Source organism: Nymphalis io, chromosome 27, assembly GCF_905147045.1.
Source record: "Nymphalis io chromosome 27, ilAglIoxx1.1, whole genome shotgun sequence".
Taxonomy (NCBI): Eukaryota; Metazoa; Arthropoda; class Insecta; order Lepidoptera; family Nymphalidae; genus Nymphalis; species Nymphalis io.
The window spans coordinates 1,813,800-1,830,549 of NC_065914.1; the positions used below are offsets into that span (position 1 = coordinate 1,813,800).

Here is a 16,750-nt window from a genome sequence, read left to right on the forward strand (position 1 = left end):
TAATGAATTCAAAAAGCTACAATCTTGTGTCATGGAGATGAAAAATGATTTATTTGAATTACAAACAAAAGTCTTAGAAGTCGAACATCTGGGTCAAAGAATTGAAAAAATAGAACAGAAATTATCTGATTTAATGTTACAAAATGAAAACTTACAAAATGAAATAAATAAAAGGGACCAAAAAGATCGTATCAATAACTTGGAGATATGCGCTGTTACACAAACTCCTAATGAAAACCTAGCTGATACTGTTTGTCTAATAGCGAAAACCAGAAAACATCAATCAACAACAACCCACAACTGATTTGACGTTTGCTAATATAGCTTCAACCCCAAAAGGAGAAGAGCCGTCACACATATTAGTTCGTTTTAAGTGCAAGGAAATAAAAGACAAAATAATCAGTTCAGTAAAAAAATGGCAAAAGTCAAATCAAAGGAGGCTGCTTACAACATCGTATATAGGAATAAGCGGTATTACCCATAAAATTTTCTTAAGAGATAATTTGACATTCGCAAATCAGCGGCTCCTTCGTACTGTTAAGGATAAGGCGCGTGAACGAAACTTTTCTTTTGTTTGGGTTAATGATTGCAAAATCTCTCTTTTAATAATAATCTCTTAATAATCTATCTTTTATAATCTATGTTTATTAGGAATATACTATGATAGCAGAAATAAAAAAATATTGTAATCTTTTTGGTACTTTTAGAGACAATTGCGAAATTGATATCGTTCAAATAAAATATAATGCAATATTATGAGGAAAATATTTCATGCAAACATTTTAAGAAGGAAAAGTTATGGTATTTTATATTATGTAATTTTATATATATATATATAAAATTGTATATATTTTGTATATATATATACTAAATTTTTGTTAGTTGTTTTGTTTTTGTAGTTGGATAAAACTATCCAAAATGTTAATCATGATCTTTCTCAAATTTTAAGTTGGTCGAAGAATCATGACCTGTCATTAAATCCACAAAAATGTACTTACATAATTTTTGGTACTAGGCAACAAATAGTATCGCTTGGTCAAATGTGTCATAGGATTTTTATAGATGGTCATTCCTTAGTTGAGTCTAAGCTAGCGAAGAATCTTGGGGTGAAGTTGGATGGGTCATTACGTTTTGAAGAACACATATCATCTGTTACTTCGAAGTGTTACGCTTTACTCAAAATGATTTATAAGTTTAGACCATTTTTGAGTGAATCAGCGCGATCAAAACTTGTAGAATCCTTGGTTCTATCTCAGTTGGACTACTGTGATGTCCTTTATGGCCCCTGCCTTTATAAAAAGACTGAAAGGAAAATACAGAGGATACAAAATTCTTGTCTAAGATTTTGTTACAATATACCTCGATATTCGCATATTACACCTTATTTAAATTCCAAGAATATATTAAATATGAAAAATCGCCGTACACTTAAATTAAATAATATCACTTTCACCTTAAAATATCGTAAAATTCCCAATTATTTGGCGGATAAACTTAAATGGTTTGAAACCGCAGCTAGTACTGCCTAGACCACATTTGCAAGCATTTAAAGGTAGCTTTCGTTTCGCTGCTTCTAAGTGTTTGAACGATATTCCAACTCCGATTAAGAACAGTACATCTCAAAATAAGTTTAAGGCACAATGCAAGCAATGGCTTCTATCTATGCAAAAGACGCAATGTGTCTGGACAAATGTGTGTAACTAAATTTCAATATTTAATTGTTACTTTGATTGCAATTTATTAAAACATATTATTATAACCATTTGTTTAAACATTTTAAATATTATTATTTATTTTTTTACTTTTTTTTTTTTTTCAGCCTTTTGCCGTCCACTGCTGGACGAAAGCCTCCCCCATAGAACGCCAACCATCCCGATCTTGGGCAGTCCGCATCCATCCCGAACCTGCCACCTTTTTTAAATCGTCGGCCCATCTTGTCACAGGGCGTCCTACACTACGTTTGCCTAAGCGTGGTCTCCACTCCAACACGTGTCGGCTCCATCGGCCATCAATGCGCCTGGAGACATGACCAGCCCACTTCCACTTCAGCGAGCTAATTCTAAGCGCGATGTCGGTGACTTTAGTTCTCTGGCGAATGTCCTCATTTCGGATTCTATCTGCCAGAGAAACCCCAAGCATCGCGCGTTCCATTGCTCGCTGAGCGACCCTAAATTGGTGGACCAGTCCTACGGTAAGTGTCCACGTTTCGGCACCGTAAGTCATTACAGGTAGGACGCACTGATTGAAGACCCTGGTCTTAAGCGACTGTGGGATCGACGATTCAAAAATATGACGTAACCTCCCGAATGCCGCCCAGCCCAAACGTATTCTTCTTTTAGCCTCCTTCTCAAAGTTGTGCCGGCCAAGTTGTATAGTTTGGCCCAGGTAGATATATTCCTGCACAACTTCAAGTGGAGAGCCATTTACGACCACTGGTCTCGGGGATACATGACGGTTTGCCATAATTTTGGTCTTTTCAATGTTCATCCCGAGACCTACTTGTCTTGAAGAATCGCTCAGGCTGTTTAGCATCTCTTCCAAATCCTGCAGAGTCTCCGCCATGATGACAATGTCGTCGGCAAATCGCAGATGTGTAATGTGTTAGCCATTTATATTAATGCCGCGTCCGTTCCAATCGAGCGTCTTGAAGACGTCCTCCAATGCATTGGTAAAGAGTTTCGGTGATATTACATCTCCCTGTCTTACCCCGCGATGCAATTGGATTGGTCTTGTGCTCTGATCTTGTACTTGGACGGTCATGGTTGCGGCTTCGTACAAACACTTTACCACCTGGACATACCGACAGTCAATTAGGCATCTCTGCATGGATTCCAGAACAGCCCAGGTCTCGATGGTATCGAAGGCTTTTTCGTAGTCCACAAACGCTAGGCATAGAGGCTGATTATATTCCTCGGTCTTCTGTATTATTTGCCTTAGTGTGTGTATGTGGTCTACGGTACTGAAGCCTTTTCGAAACCCAGCCTGCTCCACGGGTTGGAAGTCATCGAATTTTCGGGCAAGACGATTCGTGATTACCCTCGAAAACAATTTGTAAACATGGCTTAAAAGTGAAATGAGGCGGTAGTTTTTCAGAAGAGCTTTATCGCCCTTCTTGAAAAACAGCACCACCACACTTCTGCTCCATGTCTTCGGTGTTATACCATTGTGGAGGACGGAATTAAAGATGTTAGCCAGCTCTCTCAGAACTGGTGTGCCTCCTGCTTTGAGAAGCTCTGAGGTAATTCCGTCATCTCCTGGAGCCTTTTTGTTTCCAAGTTGCCCGAGAGCAATCCTAATCTCGCCCAAATCGATGTCGGGAAGATCGTCTGATAGATGGCGTGTTAGTCTGGCTCGTGGGTCATCCGCACTGTGGGACTCAGGTGGAGGTACTCGTGATGAGTATAAATCGCCATAGTACTTTTCGACTTCAGCTAGAATCTCTGGTTTTGAGGTGACGGTTGTGCCTTGTATGGTTCTGAGTTTTGTCAGGTGACAACAGGAGGTATGTGACTTTGCAAAAACCTTTGAGCCCCTATTGAGTGCTATAGCATCTTCAATATTCCGGGTATTCGCTCGTCTTGTGTCACGCCTTATTAGTTTTTTAACCTTCCTGTTAAGTGCCTGACACTCAGATGGCGTCATGTTCTGCTGTTCTCGTCTCCTCGTCATCTCGTTCAGAGTTTCGCCTGAGAGCTTCGACTTACGTCCATTGCTCTTTTGTCGAAAGTAATTCTGGCCTACCTCGCGGATGACACGCACCAGACCATTGGTGGCGTCGTCAATGCCCTGCCTGGTTTCCAACATGGCAAATCGGTTCTGTAGTTCCAGCTGGAAGCTTTCGCAACCAGCTTCGACCTGAGGCAGAGTTGGTCTAAGAGTCGACTTCATTAACCGCGATCGTTCTATTTTAGTGTTAATATTCAGGGTGCCTCTTACCAGGCGGTGATCACTTCCAGTGTTTACCCTGTTGATCACGGAGACATCCCTAAATATTTGGCGCTTATTGGATAAAATGAAGTCGATCTCATTCATCGCTATGTTATCGGGGCTTCGCCAGGTCCACTTCCTTTGGGGCTTTTTCTGGAAAAATGAATTCATCAGAAATAATCGCTGAGCCTCGAGGAAGTTTACCAGCATTTGTCCCCGATGATTTCTGCGCCCATAGCCGAATTTTCCTACCCTCGATTCACCATCTTCTTGTACTCCCACTTTGGCATTGAAGTCACCCATAACAATTGTGTAGAAGGTATTGGTACGAGACATAGCTTTCACTATGTCTTCGTACATGGCTTCGACCTCTTCGTCAGTGTATGTAGACGTTGGGGCATACACTTGTATAACCTTCAAGGCATACCTCTCGGTTATCTTTAAGACAAGGTATGCCACCCTCGCCGACACACTGCCAACCTCCACGACATTGCATCTGAGTGACTTGTGGATCAAAAAGCCGACGCCACCTTGGGATGGTTGGTGTCCTTCTCGGAAGTAGAGTAAGTGACCGGCATCTAGTGTCATCGTGTCCTCGCCCTGTCTTCGGACTTCTGATAGACCTACTATATCCCAGTTAATACGACTTAACTCTACTTCCAATTCTGTCAGATGTTCGTCCAGCCGCAGAGAGCGTCCATTATACGTGGCCAGAAACAGTCGCCGTTTGTGGTACCCTGCCGTAGCCCGTTCCGTTCCCTCCCCTTAAATCCGTTTGGGATTTAAGGGGAGCTGATAACAACCTAGGCTCTCTACCGTCAACCTCACCTGCTCGTGGTACATCCTGCTAATCAACGAACGAGGCTCTGGCGACCGAAATCGTGGCGGTATAACCACACAAATGCTGGAATCCGAAAATGCAAATCCTGATAGCGGGCAGCAGCGCTATTAGTGAAAGATGTCCAGCCACTGCGGTCACCAACCCGCCTGCCAAGCGTGGTGACTAAGGCAAAAACCCCCCTATGAGCGACGACAAAAATTCACGGCCCCCAATTCCCGGTAATCACACTATTCCTGGCCACGGTACCGGCCATGGTAACGGTGCGATGGGGGTGCTAAAAAATATTATTTTATTTTCATTTTTTATTCAATATGAAATATTTTCCTTTTTCTAGAATTAAAAAAAAAAACCTCACTGTTTTAGTAATGCTTGCATGTTTTCTTTTATTTTAGCCTATTGTGCGTGTTATAAATTGTATTCACTTTTATTATTTAAGTAATTTTATCTTCTTTTACCTTTTACTGCACTGAATGTAGAGTTTGTGTTGGCAGCATATGTACAAGGCGTAGACTGAAAAAGAGCCTAGCTGAGACTACGACCTTTTCACCAAATTATGAAATATGGCATTGTTAACTCTTTTTTTATGGTTTTGTACCTTAATTTTTTATCTTTGTTTCTTTTTGGTGAATAAAGTTATTTATTATTATTATTATGTTGATTATTTAGGTATTTCTATTTCTTCCAAGTCCAATCAAAAAGTAACTACAACAATTGGACCATCGCGTCAACCACGGCCATCCTGCAAGTGATGCAAAATGAGGATTAAGAATACAGTTTTTTTGTTATATTGGATCAACTCCGAAACAGCCTGTTAATGTCCCACTGCTGGGCTAAAGGCCTCCTCTCCCTTTTTTGAGGAGGAGGTTTGGAGCTTATTCACCCACGCTGTTCCAGTGCGTGTTGGTGGAATACACATGTGGCAGGATTTCAGTGTAATTAGACACATGCAGGTTTTTTCACGATGTTTTTCTTCACCGTAAAGCACGAGATGAATTATAATCACAAATTAAGCACATGACAATTTAGTGTTGCTTGCCCGGGTTTGAACCCACGATTATCGGTTAAGATTCACGTGTTGTTACCACTGTGCCATCTGGGCTTGGATCAATGCTAACCTTGAAATCACTATGTTGACTTTATATTTTGATTTTAATACATTTAAAAGCTGTATCTTGAATAAGAAGTTTACTTTGATCCGCGCGCTATGAGAATGGATTGGAACTTTGTCTATGTAAATCGGAAAAAAAAGTTCTCGAACGAAGAAGCGTTAGTAAGCCATTTCTGAACACATGACTATCCGACTTTAGCAAAGCCAAAACGGTTTAACGGATTACGTCTCGTTTAGGTATAGTATGTGCCTATATGTCGAACTTCCAGCGGGCCTCTATTTCTAAGGGGGTTCCCGGATACAGAGAACTCACCTAGCCACGGCGGATATTACGGCGGGGGAAGAAGGCGCACTATAACTCTATATTACCTCTGGCCACTCATTATTAATATAACCATAAAAATAATCGTCCTAACATAAATCACTAAAATAATGGAGTAACAATTAATGAGAAAAAAACCACACTAACAAAGTGAATGCCCCACTGCTGGGCTACGGCCTCCTTCCCTTTTTTGAGGAACAAATAAGTAAAATATAAAAAATAATTAAATAACATATAATATTTTCGGCCAGAGAATCGGAATTGCGCTTCAAAGGGAAAAAGCTGCTAATATTTTTGACACCATTCCATGCGAATTTTACAGTAACTATTTTTAATTTTATTTGTATTGATTTAAGACTTAGTACATATATATATATATAGTTTAAAATTAAAAAAAAATTTGGTCGGGGTCCCTTCTTCCTAACTGCGGCGAAGCCCTAATGGAAGTTAAAAATTTTCTTAAGTCCACCTTTTCTGTTGAAGAAAGGTATAGTTGCTTTTTTAGGACAGGTGCTTGCCCCATGAGCAACATTTTATAAACCTATCGCTTAATACATATTAAACTTATGGAATTTATTTTAAGCAATTCCACTAAAAATATTTGTGTATAAATACAAATTAAAGTAAATAACAGATAGCACTATATTATTTAATTATAATTGTATCTTAAATCTAGTTGCATCATTTTTAATTGTTATTTATAAAGAAATAAAATTAGTGTAATGGGTAGCCTATCTGGATATTGTGATGCAGAACATCACAATATCCAGAATTTTCATTAATTATAAGAAGTTATTGGCTATCGAGAAATTCTCAATAGCAGCCCTGATTCTAGAAGCTGGTAGTACGTGTGAGTATTTGCATTGCCGTGCCTCGGAAAAACGTAAAACTGTACCTGCTCGCTAAAAGAGATAATATATCAAAATCTGTACAAACTTCGGCAAACTAAGCTAATCTTATCTTTAAACATATGGCAAAGTGATTTATTATGTGGGCCGGTCCCGGCGGCACTGCAATGCCGGGTCGACCCGTGACGGGAGTGGAGCGAGCCCCGAACATCCCGTCGTGGTACAAAAATCAGTTTAATATACTGGTCCCGCTGTGCGGGAACTTTCAGATATTAAGCTGAAAAGAACAGATACTACACTTTGATCTTAGCCAAAAGGCCGAGAAGCGATGCCGGTAAAAAACGATCCAGCGAACGTCATTCACCGAGAGAAAATCTAGCCAGCGCGATGCAGAATTCGCTACGAAATGTAAAGCGCCATCTATGGAACGACGTGAACATTGGGTGACGTGAGCGTAAGGTGACCTAAAATATTGTGCGCCGGTAACTAGACAAACAATAACAATTGAAAATAAATAAAGAAAAACGATTTATAGACTAAAAAGATGTATATTATATATGTTACTATTTTATAGTTAATATTAATTAAATTGGTTATTTCGTTTCATTTAAATAAAAAGCGTAATGCTTTGATTAAATTATTTTTTATGAAAGAAACCTGAATAGGTAGTAAGAAAATATAAAGTTAGTTGGTCGTAAAGCTTTGTGCAAGCTTGTCTCGATAGGTACCACCCACTTATATTATATTTTACGGCCAAACAGAAATAATTAGTATTGTGATGTTTCGGTTTAAAGGGTGAGTGTGCAAGTGTAACTACAGACACAATAGCTATATTCACATTAGTCTTTGAAATATAAAATGCTTTAAATATGTACTTTTCAATATATAATACATTAATTAAGCTTCAAAATCGGTTAGGAAGATATTGTTTGTACAATTTTATACAGAACATTGTTTTTTTCAGAGCACGCAGTGCAGGTGAATGGTTTGAAGTCGCAATCATCAGTTTAGTTTCTCGTATTCTAACCACTACTGAAGGGATTAATTCTAAGAACCAGATGAAAAGGTCATTCACTAAACATTGCATTTAATGTACTATATATTTAATTTTTATATTTAATAGTTAGTTGGCAATAATTAAGTAGGTGGCAACAGCTTGTTTGGTTCTTCCAATATATATTTTTAATGCAGCACTTGTATTTTGTATTATTTTACACTTTTTTTTCTCTTTTCTGGCGTGTATCTACGCTATTTGAGCGCAAACTATTCTGCCAATGTCAGGTATAAAATGGATGACACATATGAGTTATGATATAAGATTATGCGAATTCAAATTTTGAAATTATTAATAATAATTACGAATGTTACCATTTCATCTGTCACTGTAATTTCTTCAATGTCGGTTTGATAAAGTAATCTCTTGACAGATAGGAGATGACTGTCAGAATTGTCAGTCGGAGATGATATCATAACCCGAAAAATGGTAATAGGAAATTAGAACATCAATATTACAACAAAAACAATAATTCTAATATGAAAAAATGGCTGACAAGCTTCGCCAAATAGCACTAAGAATTAAGGATAAAATTTATTTTTCACATTTGAAAGCCACTAGTCGTGAAAAAGTTGATCAGCTCATCACTAAGTACGACCCGGCTTCTAAAGTTACAGAAATAGCTGAAAAGTTCAAACAAGGGAATATTACGAATAAAGTCAAAGAGCTTGTGTCGAGATATGAAAAATTCACGGGGATCGAAGAAATCATGGCGATACAGAACACTGTCATAGAAGCACAGGTTTGTTTCATATTTTTTTCTATCGTTGTAGCCCAAAAACGGAATGTCATAAAAAAAAATATTCAAAATTTTACTTTTCAATATACATTTATTTCCACATTGCGTTATAAATTATTCAAAATTACAATCCTGCATCTGTCTGGAGGTTCAGATAGGTCTAAACTTTACTCATAAAACTACAGAGATTAATTATAATAATTGATTATTATAATCGTTGATCAATAATTTGAAATTTAAATATTTAAAAATAAAATCTTGATTTCCTAAGGTCTTCATAGAAACTTCCTTTTTCTACTATTATCAAAGTACATAAATGTACATCACTTTATAATAATATTATTTTTATTTATTGTTTTCTTCACCATACAATACAAATATAGTTGACAAAAAAAATTGATTTAGAGGCTGTTTATTTCTACATTTAAATTTCTAAATGTCTTCTATTAAAAGATTATTTAATAGAAGTATTATTGATTTGAAAGTACAGTATTTCTATTATAACGTTTATTGAATAAGTTAATTTGAATATTTATAGTTTTTTTTAATTTATGATCTGTACTCCTCAAGTTTTTGTCATACATAAGTTTGTGTAAAATAAATAAAATAAAGCTACAAAATATATATATACTTTGTGATATATATGTAATATTAAATGAACATTAGTTATTGTTTATATATTTTGTATTTAGATAAGATTTAAGTTTATCTCTAAATGTGACTTATTCTGAAAAAATAAAATTATAAGATGATTATTGGGATTGAGCAAAGCTCATTCGCCCAGATACTATTAATATGTATATATTACAATTATTTTTTTCTCTATTTAAGGAGCGCTTCGTAAGTGCCCAAGACCACAGACGTGATCTGGGAAAGGAACTTGCATCGATCGAGGCGAGATTGAAAGAGCTACATGCTGAAATGCAAAATACAATGAAAGGCGATGAAAAGTACCTCCAGCTTTGTACAGAAGAACACAAGGTAAAAAATAGGATAGTGACTTTAAGGGTTGAATGAAGAGCCTTTATTTGTTGTTAGATGTGAATCTTGATTCTTAAAATGTGATTCCGAGTTCAAACAAAATTATCATTTGCTTGCTTAATGCTTCATTTGTGCTTATAATTTATGTTGTGCTCGACGGTGAATGAAAACATAATACCTACATGTGGTTGCCACTGCCATTGCCAAATCTGCCACTTGTATCCATATCGGAGCAGAGTGGTGGAGTATGCTCAAAAAAGATGAAAAACCTTAGCAGTTGCAGGTATTTTTTTAATTTAAAATACCTACACCTGATTGCTACCATCAAGCTACTTTGTTATATGTAAGTGTTGCCATGCTAAAAAAATAATATTCTGCTAGTTAATAATACAAGAGCGCGCTGTGAGAACGCTTTTCTCTGAAGCGGAGAGGGAAGAGAGAGAACTGTTCGCAACAATGTCGTCCGCCGTGAAGCTCGGGCACGAGAGAGAGAGGGCACACGCTGAACGCAACAAGTATTGGTACATTGTCGCTTCTATACTCGGTAGGTAAATTTATTTTTGTGTATTCTTTTTTTTAAATAAAATCTTTGTTTTTTGGGCCAATAAAAAGTTAAAATTCTGAGTAGCAGTCTGGAAGCTGGAAGTGTGTACTCTCCTGTGCCTCGGAAAGCACATAAAGCTTATATAACATTAACTGAAATGCAATTTATATTGTGAAAGCATCGACCAAAGAGCGCTGAAAGACAATCTCGCTCAATGATCAATGCCTGCATATATACATAACTGAATTTAATATTTTATCATTATAGGTACACTCCTCGGGATAGCTGGTTCAACGGTGAACAATCGTCTCAAAATGGCCGAGTTCAGAGATATGATGGAACAACAAATGGCTCGGAGCGCCAGCGTCCTCTACACTGTAGCTGGGGGGGGCACGGCCAGTCGAGCTGATATCGCTGATGCAATGAAGACTGAATTTGCTTATCAGGTTATAATTAATATTAATACAGTACAGCTGTCCCACTGCTGGCCTAAGACCTCCTCTCCATTTTGACGGGAAGGTTTGGAGCTTATTCCACCACAAATTAGACATACAGGTTTCCTCACGATGTTTTCCTTCACCGTCAAGCACAAAATGAATTATAAAAACAAATTGCGCACATGAAAATTTAGTGGTGCTTGCCCGGGTTTAAACCACAATCATCATATTAATATTTAGAAAATTTGATATTTATTTATAATTATAACAGATGTTATAAAAGTTTATTTGAAAAATTAATAAGGACAATCATGACTTCAAATTGATTAATAATATAATTAGAAAAATAAATACGCAGCCGGTAGGATTCGAACCTACGCTCCCAGAGGGAATCTGATTTCGAGTCAGACGCCTTAACCACTCGGCCACGACTGCTGTACATTTAATTATGAAAATTTACATCTATTTGAAACGAATCATAGGAAATATTTTATTATTCTATTTTGCTATCTTCTATTGATAAATACTTTATGGTATTTTTGAGAGCTCTGCTGTGCTACATTTCAAACAGTTTTTGATTCATTACCTTTATTTATAATACAACACTATTCCACTTAACTTCCAAAATTCCGATTACATTTTCTCGTGTCATAGATGATTCAATATCTCGACCAATGATATCGAGTCAATACGATTTCAATGTTGCTTATGTGTCTTTAGTCCTCTCGTGGTTGGAATGGGCTATAGCTTGACAGGCTTTTTTGGAGTTCTACCACTAAGACAAAATACCTACTTATATATATACGTGTTAGAGAATAAATAATATTAATTAAATACAGTGTTAGTTTTGACTCGTGTACGACTAATGGCAACACTGACAGTGACATAAGACGCTTTGACAGTTACATGACGTATCGTGAGTCGGTCGAAATCATTGTATTGAGAACACTCGGCCGTGCCGCACGTGCGCGCTGACCGTGTCTGACGAACAAATTATACAAAGTACCTCGGCTTCTGCGACATAGTTGTGTATAGTATATAAGAATATTTTTTTTATTTTTTGGTACTTTTTCTGAATATGTAGTTATTGCTTGTTAATCTGATATTGATTTTTCTTCTCCCTTTAGGAGCAACTTGCAAATAATTTGACCTTGATGCAGGAAAACATAAACAATCTAGTCACAAAACAGGCGTCTTTGATTGGTAAGAAAAAAAAACTTTTTTTTTTTTTGATAGACAAAGAAGTAAATTATGTGGCTCGCATAGACAATCGCCCTGATGATGATGATGTCCTCCTGACTAATTTCGGCCACAGCGGCCAATCTCAAGAGATTAGCCAACTGCGCAGGACATAGTATAGTGCAAAAGTGTGCGCGCAAACAAAAGTGCGCTCTCTATGACGAGTCGGTTGGCGTGGTTGGTAGATACTTGCTTTCACGCCGAAGGTTGTGGGTTCGATTGCATGAACGTGTCTTTTTGTCCTGAGTCTGGGTGTAATTATCTATTTAAGTATGTATTTACAAAAGAGAAGTAGTTGTCTGGTGTCCATAGTTTTCCACAGTAGTCCATAGTGTCGAGCTCTGCTTAGTTTGGGATCAGATGGCCGTGTGTGAATAATGTCCCAGGATATTATTATTATTCCGTCACTCTCATAATCTAATGGTACCGCGAATTTAGCCGTAATGAGCTTAGGCGTAAATCTTAAGTAATTTTATAAATGCGAATGTCTGTTTGTTACACGTTCCCGTCTTCACTATTCAACCCTTGTGACATTTTTTATGAACATTGTCAGGGGTACATAAAATAACATGATTAACACACCCTTCCCACCTCACTGAGCGTAAACAAGTACTTCCAAATATATATGTTATTTTATGAAGCAAAAACACTTTTACTTTTGTAATTTAATAGTATAATTTAAGTGTTGACAATGAAAACCGATGTACGGGGATATATAACACACTGGTGGTACAGCTTTGTGCAAGTTCGACTGGGTAGATACCACCCATTTATCAGATATTCTACCGCAAAACGGCAGTACTTGGTATTGTTGTATTCTGGTTTGATGGGTGAGTGAGCCAGTGTAATTACAGGCACAAGGGACATAACATCTTAGTTCCCTAAGTTGTTGGCGCATTGATGATGTAAACGATTGTTAACATTTCTTACAATGCCAATGTCTTTGGGCGTTGGTGACTTACCATCAGGTGGCCAATATGCTCGTCCGCCTTCCTATTCTATATTAAAAAAAATACTAATAGTGTATTTGTTAAATTGTTCTTAATACAGTAGAACGTATAACAGTAACAGCCTGTGAATGTCCCACTGCCGGGCTAAGGCCTTCTCTCCCTTTTGAGGAGAAGGTATGGGGCTTATTCCACCACGCTGCTCCAATGCACCCGCATTGGTAGAATACACATGCGGCATAATTTCAATGAAATTAGACACATGCAGGTTTCCTCACGATGTTTTCCTTCAGCGTCAAGCACGAGATGAATTATAATCACAAATTAAGCACATACAAGTTCAGTGGTGCTTGCCCGGGTTTGAACCCATGATCGTCGGTTAAGATTCACGCGTTCTAACCATAGGCCATCTCGGCTTACATATAAGAAAAAACATTAGAAAATGTATAATTATTTCCCAGATCACCTGAACCACCAGGATCATTTAATAGAGACCCAAATCCGTGAACTGAAGCGTTTGATAATCGCGTCCTCGCAGAACAGTGCGAAGACGGACGCGGAGCTAGCCAGAGCGCTGTCCGTGGTTCAGCAAGAGGTTGACGAGGAAAAGAGCGACGAGCCAAGCACAGTGGACGGTAATCAGATTCTAACCGGTCTAAGTATACTTATGTGCGCTGTGGTAATACTTAGTAATATTTTCGGAAGGATCAGTTGATTAAAACGCCATCATACCTCATTGTAAGTTCAATATTAAACGATATGTAGATTGTTTTCGTATTTATTTCATTTTTGCTTAACGTGCGATTTGAGTGTTGCTCCACTAAATAATTGTTTCGTTGTCAAGTGTGATATATCTTAAATTGAAGGTGACATTTCATTTGGTGTGACGTGTTCATGTAGAGACGTCGTTTGGCCGATTTTACGGAAATATTACATAACGTAATAAATCGGTAGTATTATGCCGAAATATCGGGAAATTAGTGCAATGAGATAATCGAAAAAAATGGACGCAAATGTCAAATATATATATATATGTATATTTGACATTCTTTGATGTATAACTAAAGTCCAATGTTATATTTATAACATTGGATTTTTTGTAAGTACCTTTGTCTGTTACGCTGTCACGGCTGAACCTCTTAACCGATTTTGGTGAAACTTAGTATGACTTTAAACCCCAGGTTAGGACATAGACATTTTTTTTACTTTATATCTGTCCGCTTCTCTCCAATATTCAAGCGAAGCTGTTGGCGAAAACTAGTATGTAATTAATAAATTGGCTGTCGCCTTAGAGAGAGGGGATTTGGCAATCGCTCCGGGTCTTACTTGGCACAAAGGTTGTCTATGCTGCACAGCGTGGAAATGCGACCTGTGTTATGGGCAGCTTTGCGTAGGGTGGGGCCGGGGGGGACTTTTTAAATTTGATTTAAGAATAAAAAAGGTCATTAATCAAATTATTAATTTTAAGTATGTGAAATATTTTTATTCAGTTATTAAAAAATTGTCTACGTTGTTTTTCGGATAAATAATACGAACTTGACTCGGGACGTACTCGGTATACCGTGTCATACTTAAATACCTGTGACAAAATACTATGCATAAAAAACACGTCCATTTATTTATTTACAATACTTTATTGAATAAATTATTGTATTTTGTAAAAAAGACAGATAATTAATGCGTTGAAATTTATTTTAGAACTAACAACGAAATTATTATAAAAAAACTAAGTATACATTAAAAAAATAATTGCTTCTCTTTCTTAGATATTCCATACGTGTATGTGTAACAAAGATGAACATATTTATTTTGACGCTAACAGTGACCGGAAGTCCTTGGCAGTGCAACTGTCACAGGTAAAAAATACCGTTATTGCATAATTATATAGAACGGTACTGTTATTCTTTGAGTATTTATTTTGACGCTAGTATAAATAAGTCACAGATATGCTAATGCTATTTTTTTTTACCTAGTTTCGTTATCTGTGACGATAAGTACGCCTAAAATCTAATACGAACACGTTATTCCACGTGAAGTGTTGCCATAATATAAACTTTATAATAAATACTGTTGTTGAACATTTTTGTATTCTTTACTTCCATAGATAAAAATATATATTTAAAAAATGTTTTTTTTTTGTATATCTATAGCACAAGGTGAGGTTCGGGAAATGACGAAATGTCAATAAAAAAACCAGTTATATTATTAAATAAGTTATTGTAGTCTAATTGCGAAGCAAGAAAAAATTCAGATAATGATTATTGCTTACAGTTAGGGGGTTTAAACATTTATAGATATGTGAATTTGAAAATATTTTAAAGAAAGAAACAGAGAGTGATAAAATTCTTTATTATATTAAAACTCTACTTATGTAATAATAAATGTATTTATAAATATATTAATTCACATATTATAGGAAAAAACTCTTGAACACATACCAATACGAAATGATATACATTGCAAATAAATAACAATAAAGGCAGACGAAGAAAACACACATGCACGTAAATCTTGTTATTAAGGACAAAAAATTTGAAACCTCTGACTCACAGCATTTGTGCGAGTGAGAAGGCAATATATTCAGTGACAGGGACAAGTTATGGAGGGTGAACGTACGTAATTCTTCTTGCTTCGCGACTGGAAAGGAAATTGAACTACCGAGTTTCGTTTGTAAAGAGGGAGGTTATCCTCACGATTGATAACGTAGTTAATGTCTTTGGGGGGTAAAAGAGAACGGCTTAATCAATGTGTCATTTTCTGGTAGGGGCTCTGCCCATCGCAGAGCCCCCCTCTACACCCTACCAGTGTTTTTTAACGAAATAAAATGTACGCTAAACACAATATGTCGATCAATTTAATGATCACCTAAGTTAGCAAAACTATCAATATTTATGAGTTTTTCAGGCTCTTCCCACAATAAAGTCCTGGCTTTGATAATGATCTCTTTCTATATTTAACCCCATCCCTCCCTATGGAACACAAATTAAGCGCATGTCTTCGTCTTAGTTCAACTCGAACAGTCACTTCGTGTTGGTAGATATCTCGGTAGTTCTCTTTTTAAATTTGGATTATGTCAAAGATTTTTTAAATATGAAATTCTTATTAGTGACGTTATGAGTGGTTTTTACGTCTGTATGCTGCTGGTCGGTTTTTTATGTACTATTTTACAATTATTGTTGTCTTGTAATAAATTATTTATCATTCTATTGTTGTTTTATTTTCTCTTTGCCTTTAAATAAATTTGATCATTTTTGGAAACAATTATTACTAATGAGAAACAAATTAAGTTGCATTTTATACAGTTACAATATTACAAATATACTCGATATTGTAAATATATAGTTTATTTTATAATTTATTTATATTAAACGATAATTCATATACATTCGTCGGTCACCTAACTTCAGCGCTGAGGATGGACAACAGTCACTTTATTATAATGCGATCGGAAAAGTAACATACAATATACTGAAAATCGTTTCGCGTACTCGGTTGTCGTTACTTCTGACAAATCCCGAGGTCCTTGGTTCGAATTTGATAATTCTGAGAGAAACTTTATACCTAAAGTTACTTTTTATCTCTACACTCCATAATTAAAAAAATAAAGATATAATTTCCTGTGGTATCATTATTAACATTTACTTATTTATTTAATAGTGATGCAATAAATAATTAATTGATCAATTGGTAATTGAACAAACAAACAAAAGCAAATACATTTGTTTAAAAAATGTAAAAACTAGATCTCCACACGCAATCCGCA

The 16,750-nt window shown here is 36.5% G+C and overlaps 1 protein-coding gene, 1 long non-coding RNA gene and 2 other non-coding genes across 4 annotated transcripts in view; 2 read left to right on the plus strand and 2 right to left on the minus strand.

The window, feature by feature from the left end:
• The window catches only part of LOC126778956 (uncharacterized), a 76,924-nt gene that overhangs the window by 5,952 nt on the left and 54,222 nt on the right, over positions 1-16,750 (plus strand). The window lies entirely within an intron of this gene.
• Positions 7,184-7,376, minus strand: LOC126778959 (U2 spliceosomal RNA). Its single transcript, XR_007670261.1, has one exon. It is a non-coding gene; the product is annotated as a U2 spliceosomal RNA (small nuclear RNA).
• LOC126778891 (mitochondrial potassium channel-like) lies at positions 8,481-16,191 on the plus strand. Its single transcript, XM_050502640.1, has 6 exons — positions 8,481-8,842; positions 9,671-9,820; positions 10,202-10,364; positions 10,632-10,810; positions 11,929-12,004; positions 13,449-16,191. The coding sequence occupies exons 1-6, from the start codon at positions 8,588-8,590 to the stop codon at positions 13,700-13,702; spliced, it is 1,077 nt and encodes a 358-aa protein (XP_050358597.1). The 5' UTR covers positions 8,481-8,587; the 3' UTR covers positions 13,703-16,191.
• On the minus strand, positions 11,155-11,236 carry Trnas-cga (transfer RNA serine (anticodon CGA)). The gene has a single exon. It is a non-coding gene; the product is annotated as a tRNA-Ser (tRNA).

Excerpts from the sequence above, each read along its gene's own strand:
- LOC126778891 (XM_050502640.1), top strand. The coding sequence starts at position 8,588 with ATGGCTGACAAGCTTCGCCAAATAGCACTAAGAATTAAGGATAAAATT. Across the intron at positions 8,843-9,670 it reads ACACTGTCATAGAAGCACAG|GAGCGCTTCGTAAGTGCCCA; the intron begins GTTTGTTTCATA and ends TCTCTATTTAAG. Across the intron at positions 10,811-11,928 it reads AGACTGAATTTGCTTATCAG|GAGCAACTTGCAAATAATTT; the intron begins GTTATAATTAAT and ends TTCTCCCTTTAG.